Genomic DNA, 7,473 nt, shown 5'->3' with positions numbered 1-7,473 from the left:
GTCTCGTTGGACTTTGTCAATGATTTAATCACTTGCCAAGATGGAATCCAATATGTACGAAACTAAATAACACATTCACTGACGATGTGGAATTCTATTGTATATAATACTCAGACAAGCAGTAATTCTACTTGTTAAAGAGTTAATTCACTTGAAACTTTGATTTCCACTCCATTTCTCCAAACCAAAGTCGATAAACAAAATCCCAATAGCAAGCAATAATCAGTTTAATTAAAGTTTTGTACAAGGTCCCAATATTTAACAAGGAACATTTGTTGCCGTTCACCGCCGGTGTTGCCCCAGACAGTCAAGATGAGCGGCGGCCTTGCTCCCAGCAAAAGCACGATTTACGTCAGTAATTTGCCGTTTTCATTGACAAACAATGATCTTCATAAAATATTCAATAAGTACGGAAAAGTGGTCAAGTAAGATCCTGTTTTATTTCTTTGTAGTTTAATTTAGAGTTGACATCCATTCTTTAGTTTTAGATGGAATCTCAGAGGAACCCCCGGGCCTTGCTGCTGGGGGTCGTTTAGGGGACACACACGTGTGTATATATGTATATATATATATATATATATATATTTAGTAAAGTTATCGAATACGTAAAAAATGACCTCCACTACAGAACGAATGCAATACGCTGCATTCGTCCTATTAACAAATAAATCTTCATTTTACATAAAAGGCTGCTAAGATTAATTGAAATGAGTTAAACGTGGTATATTTTATACACATAAAACACCTGAAAGGTTTTGTCTGGAAGGTCGTTCATGATGTTTATATTCTACGATATTTCTATATTTGCGGTTTCTTGGCTGAGAGTAAACAACTGGTCCTGGCTTTCGTTGGTCTGTCGTTTGATGTAGCACGAATCTCAGTAATTGAGGAGACTAGGTGTAGATGAGTGGCTTGTGAGGGATCTACAAAGATGCAGTCAACAATGTTCTCAGTGATGAATTAAGGTAGAAATCCATCAAGTCTCGGCGTTCAGTTTCTCCTGTTCATCATCGGACCACAGGACATGACAGAGGAGTTTAAGACCGGTTCTTTATGCGAACTCGCCTAGTTTAAGAGCTTTCGTTTCCCCATGAGCAATTTCTATTTTAATTCTACTATAGATTCAGCTATTAGAAGAGGTCATCAGCAAAGAGGAGACCCCACAGGCAACCAAGCTTAAACACCTCTGTTATGGCCTGAATGACCATTATGAATGCAAATGGACTGAGAATTGAGTCCTAATGATCTCTGCTGCCACACTAAATTTGTTACCAACTCTCACGCCCCCCTCTGTACATGGCTTGTGTAGCTCTCATCAGCCATTTATCTATCCATAACTTCTGCAGTGACCACTATGTGAGGAACCCACTCAAAGGCTTTCTCCATATCAGCAAATACCAAGTACAGCAGTTTTATTTTGGGCTAAATACTTCTGGAGTTGCCTTTCTAGAAAGTTTCAGTGCTGCTTCTTCCCAGCTCAAAACCGAACTGCATGTCATCTAGGTTGACTCTCTTCTCTAATTCAGCTGTGACCCATTCCAGCAGTTTGACATCTCTGTAATTTTCTCTTAGGCATCTCCCTTATCTACGCCAGTCATTGGCTATGACCCCTTCCTGTACAACCTGATTAACTATACAAGTGACCAGGCTGTATCTCACTTTGCCGAACCTTTTAAGCATCTCACTGGTCATTCCTGATGGACTAGGGGCCATGACTGTCGCTCATACTACTGTCCCCTGAATGGACAGAAATATATGATTTGATCCTGGTTGGGAAATCATTATATTTCAAAACGAATTGATCACTAAATTCGCCATGGTTTGTTTGCATCCCTTTGTATGTTGCGTACTGTGGTTCAGTCCAGTCAATACTTTGTCCAGCCATCAAAACATTTATTTTACATCTTGCCAGCAGGGGAGGCAGACATTAAACGATAATGTTTGCTTCTCCACACCAAAACAACATCATTTTATGTTTTTGACATTTCAAAGTTCAACTTGAATATACTTAACTTCTGCTCCCCACCCCACCCCATTCATTCAGTGAATCACTAATTAATATTACTATAATATAAGGCAGTGAGCTGGCAGAATCGTTAGCACACCGGGCAAAATGCTTGATGGTATTTTGTCTGTTTTTACGTTCCGAGTTCAAATTCTGATGTCAACTTTACCTTTCATCCTTTCAGGATTGATAAAATAAATACCAGTTGAGTTCTGGGGTCAATGTAACTGACTTACCCGATGCCCCGAAATTGCTGGCCTTGTGCCAGAATTTGAAACCAATATTAATACAGGTTTCAAATTTTAGCACAAGGCCAGCATGTTGGGGGGTGGGAGATAAGTTGATTACATTGACCCCATGGTACTTATTTCATTGACCCTTCTGAAAGAATGAAAGGCAAAGTTGACTTCAGCAGAATTTGAACCCAGAACGGGAAGTCGAACAAAATACCGCTGTTTTGCCTGGGGTGCTAACAATTCTGCCAGTTTGCCACCTTCAAACCAATATTAATATAATATAAACTAAAATATAGTTTTATGTTTCTGTGTTTATCTTCCAGAGATTTAGAGAGATTCATTGAAAGATATTTTACATCCTCCTTTTGTGCCTCATCAGTTGTTGTATTCTTTTCTAGAGTCACAATTATGAAAGATTCTAATCGCAAAAGCAAGGGTGTTGCTTTTGTCTTGTTTTTGGAACGTGAAAGTGCCCACAAGGCTGTGAAAGCCCTCAATAAAGTAGAAGTATGTCTCGTTTATTTTCATTTGTTTTCTATTTTGTATTTCGAATATATTTTGTGTTTGTGTTTCATATGAACTCGTTGGTGCAGTTAAATTGAATGTGACCTATTTGTGCTCAATATTCAAAAGAACTTTTCCACACGATATATTTTATGTAGCTTCATACGTAACCAGACCAGTAATGATGACAAATAAATTTGTATTACTTAAATGATAAATTAATGTTAAAATATAGAAAATTACAGAAACATGTTACAATACATCCTACATTGAAATTTTGAAAAATAAATAAATCACTGTTCAATATTTTCTTTAACAATTGATAAACTGATAATTTAGCCAAGGGGGATCTCTCCCATAATATTGAAGTTATCTCCCTTGGTATATATATATATATAAATCCCCTAACAGTATTTCTTTGACGAGGAATTTTCTGTTTCTGGAAGTTCATTTGTGTTTTCCCCATACATTAGAGTGATCTTACTATATATATATATATATATATATATATAGGTACCGTCTTGTAGTTTTAAACAGTCTTTAATATTCTATTCTCAAGTCTAGTCATCTTAACAAATAATTCTCCTCTTCTTGTCCGCAATATCACTTTTTCTTCTGTCAGACTTTCAACGTTTTTGGAATTTGAATGAAATGTTTGAAATTGTAATATTTTAAAAATTTATCAGAACAGAACAAAAAAAACTTGCTGAAGCTTTGTTTCTTTGTCAGATGTTTGGTCGCACCCTCTCTTGTAACATTGCTAAAGACAATGGACGCACACCAGAATTTATAAGAAGAAAGATTTACAAGGACAAAAGTCATTGCTATGAATGTGGGGTAGGTACTAGACATTTCTGAATTTTGTTGTTGTTATTGTTGCTCTCCCTCAAGTATATTCTGGCAGGCATCAATCCAACTGGAACATCCCTATGTCCACCAGTGATCCACAACCTTTATTACATTTGCGCTACACTTGTATTCTTTTCAAAATTCAACAACACACTTCAACTAAAAATATAACTAAAAGTAGAGGGGAAAAAATTACATTCAGGTTACACACCATGATTCTCTCTCACACACTGTCTCGCAGCACGAAATACCTCAAGTGTTTGGTCTTCACAGCACAGAACATTGGCAAATTTTTACTTATCTGCTTCTCCCTGGCTAAATAAACCTGTTTCATAGCTTCCCCTTTGACAGTCTAATACAATTCCCTGCTTCCACCATTCTTCCAGTCCTTCCAAGCCTGTTTCTTTTCCCTAATGGCCCTGTCAACAACATTGTTTGACTACCATGTTACCTTGGGTCAAGAGGGGACTTTGCACCATCCACAGATTTGGTCAGTGGCCCTCAGCAGGTTGTCCTGTCGAAACCTCCAGTTGTCTTCCACGTCATGTAATGCTATATCCCTTTCTATTTCGTCAAAAGCTTCGAGTAATACACCTCTAAATCTCTGTCTATTCAAAGGATCTTTAAGCTTCCAGACCCTTCTCCTCCATGCTGGTCGTCTTCTGGACATCCATTTAGCCTTGATCCTGAAGTTGTTAACTACTAGTCTACGTTGTGGGGTACATTCTTCACCTGGGAAGGTTTTGGCATTTATAAGCAACCATCTTTCCCTTTTCCTGGTGAGGATGTAGTCAATTTGACTAGTGTGTCTACCAGATTGGTAGGTGACTAGGTGACTGGCAGGTTTCCTGAAGTTAGTATTGCAACCATAAGATCATTTGCATCACAGAACTCCAGCAACCTGGTTCCCTCCTCATTGTGGGAACCAGAACCATAGCCTCCATGTATGCCATGGAAAGCCCCTGTATGTTGTCCAACATGTCCATTGAAATCACCAGCCACAAAGAGAAGGTTCTTGTCATTTATCAACGAGGTGGTCAGCAAGAGGGTGTCATAAAATCGGTCTTTCTGTCCATCAGGTAGCCCCAGTTGAGGGGCATAGGCCGAAATAATCTAATCTTAAGTATTGCAAAAAGTGAGTGTGTTGCCAGCAAGTTTAGCTGTTATATCTAGCATGAATTGAGGGCTGAGTGGGAGTTGTTAATTTGATTTCTAATGTTTATTATTATCTTTGTGTGAGTTTTTGTTAACTGTGTTGACACACGTTTGTGTGTGTGTGTGTGTGTATAGCATTAGAAGTATACTGTCATGTAATTAAACATGCACACACACAGTCCGTCCATAAATATGGGTTCATTTCTCTTTGCCAGGAAGAGGGTCACTTGAGTTACAAATGTCCTAACAACCTCCTTGGTGACAGGGAACAACCTGCAAAGAAAAAACGAAAAAAATCTGATGATGAGTAAGTAAGGACTTTGTTCTTTGTTTCTTATAATTGCCATCTTTCCTGAACGTTTATTGTCCCTCTTCGTCTGCCACAAACTCTGCTTCCACTTTTAACCTTTCACCAAACCTTTCTTCTATTAATAGTTTACAATGGTTTCATCATATGGAACCGTTTCCTATTCTTCTTCTCATTATCAACCACAGCCGTTTTCCATTCAGCGTCCTGTCTTCTCTCTTTCTATTATTTTAGTCCTGGTTTTTAATTCTAGGTGTTGCTTTCAAATCTAGTATTTCTTCTAATTCTGCCACAGATTCAGCAATGAGAACTGGGTCAGAAGTCTGTAGCAGTTCTCATGAACACAGTTGTCTTACAACTAAAATTATGATCTTGTGAATATAAACAGTTTTGAAAAGGAAAATCTGGGCGAATTGAATTGAAATTTGTATCTGTAATTTAGAATAACAAGAAAAACCATAATGTTGTTATTGTTCATGAATGTAAAATATTGTTGTAAAAAGTAAGACAAATCAGTTTCAGATTTCAATGTTATTTTATAATTTCCTCAGATCGGACAAGAAAAGTTTGGATGGTGACGAAGAGGATGAAAGTTTGTCAGCTGCAATTAATTACCAGGTAAAAATATTGAATTAATTCCCAGCACTTATTGAGGGAGAGAAGACCAGTACTCATAGCCCTTTATTTACTAGGGGCCACTGAGTTTGATGAGGGGAGAGAGAGAGGGCGAGAGGAAGTCATCCTAAAAAGGGAAACCTGACTTCAATATATACACCAGGATGGACCCTGCTAAAGGGGACCCCTCCCTGCAGTGCCTAGTGGTGTTGTTAAACAAGGTAACAGATTAAAAACTGTCGCCCAAGACTTGAGAACACAAGGACCTGGAACAAATACCACAAGGTGTCTCATCCCTACGCTCTGAAAGGATGAAAAGCAAAATCAACTTTAGTAGGATTTAAACTCTGTCAAAGATGGATGGGGGGGGGGGGTGGCTGCAGGACTTGACTGGAGAAACTCCTTAAAACAGTTGATACATGTATGTTGTATGTATATGTATATACATGATTGTGTATGTATAAGGGCATCCAGCTGTAGTAACTTTGCCAGATCAGATTGGAGCCTGGTGCAGCCATCTGGTTTGCCAGCCCTCTGTCAAACTGTCCAACCCATGCCAGCATGGAAAACAGACGTTAAACAATGATGATGATGATGCGTATTATTGTCACCCTCGTGCTAGACAAATTGTTTTTTATGGCCAAGCTAAGCCATCTATTCCTGTGTACCTGTTATGTACTGGTGTCAGTACAACTATCTGTTCCCTCACTTTCCATCCTAACAAATCTGTGTCCTTGTTCCTGTTATAAGTATTGTGTTACCAGTCATGTACTGGATCCCTTCAAGGGATTGCTTCTTCGCCCCTGCCAATAAATCTCTCCTTGTACCTATGTTAGAAATCATGAGAAGGTGGGACTAAGTGCCTTGTGGTATTTCTGTCAGCTCTTTACATTCTGGGTTTCAAATATGTAAAGGTTCACTTTGCTCTTTATTCTCTCTGGGTCGATCTATATAAACACTAGTATGTATCAAATGTAATATATAAAGTACCCAGCTCATAGTATATCAAACACATAACATTACACACACACACACACACACACACATGTAATCTATATGGAAAATTCTGTATGGAAGTTTAAACGTCTCAAATTTGATTTTATTGTTTCAGTACCAAATGATGGAGCAAGCTAAGACCATGCTGGATGGCAGCATGAACATCACAACATCGGAAAATACTCAAACCTCCAAAAAGAAATACAAAAAGGATTCTTATTTCAGTGACGAAGAGGAACTTGATGATGGTTGAGATGGCAGATTCGCGCCAATGCTCCCCTTTACTCTTCCATACTCTCCCCACGTTCGTTTCTTCTTTCCAAGAATAACATTTCTATTTTGTGTCCGATTCTCTCGACAGAGTTCACTCATTGACTTGCTTTCATCTTCTTACCACAATAAGACATTGGCAAACGAGTGGAGAAACTTGCTTAATGTTATTTGGTTTTCCATTGGATGTAATTTTACACCGATTTTGAGTTAAATAATCATTGTATATATTATTGGGTGTGTGTGTGTGTGTGTGTGAACGTTTCTTGATGCATGATTTGTGTGTGTGTGTGTGTGTGTGTGTGGTCCTTGATGCATGATTTGTGTGTGTGTGTGTGTGGTCCTTGATGCATGATTTGTGTGTGTGTGTGTGTGTGTGTGTGTGTGTGGTCCTTGATGCATGATTTGTGTGTGTGTGTGTGTGAACGTTTCTTGATGCATGATTTGTGTGTGTGTGTGTGTGTGTGTGTGTGTGTGTGTGTGTGTGGTCCTTGAGAAAATATTTTGAAAGTTTAATAAAAATTCAAAGGATTTAT

The 7,473-nt window shown here is 38.4% G+C and overlaps 1 protein-coding gene across 2 annotated transcripts; it reads left to right on the top strand.

Annotated features, from left to right (window-relative positions):
• The first annotated feature begins 267 nt into the window (after positions 1 to 267).
• LOC115217397 (zinc finger CCHC-type and RNA-binding motif-containing protein 1) lies at positions 268 to 7,265 on the top strand. Of its 2 annotated transcripts, none has more exons than XM_029787081.2 (6): positions 268 to 425; positions 2,640 to 2,748; positions 3,475 to 3,582; positions 4,965 to 5,056; positions 5,608 to 5,674; positions 6,783 to 7,265. In XM_029787081.2, exons 1-6 carry the CDS (start codon positions 313 to 315, stop codon positions 6,918 to 6,920), a joined length of 627 nt encoding a protein of 208 aa, XP_029642941.1. In that variant the 5' UTR covers positions 268 to 312; the 3' UTR covers positions 6,921 to 7,265. The 2 variants fall into 2 exon arrangements, with proteins under 2 accessions (XP_029642941.1, XP_029642942.1); XM_029787082.2 differs by having other exon boundaries at positions 277 to 407.
• The last annotated feature ends 208 nt before the right edge of the window (positions 7,266 to 7,473 follow it).

The sequence above is a fragment of the Octopus sinensis genome, linkage group LG11, assembly GCF_006345805.1.
Source record: "Octopus sinensis linkage group LG11, ASM634580v1, whole genome shotgun sequence".
Taxonomy (NCBI): Eukaryota; Metazoa; Mollusca; class Cephalopoda; order Octopoda; family Octopodidae; genus Octopus; species Octopus sinensis.
Note: the sequence above shows the minus strand (reverse complement) of the source record. Positions and strands in the feature narration are given on the sequence as shown.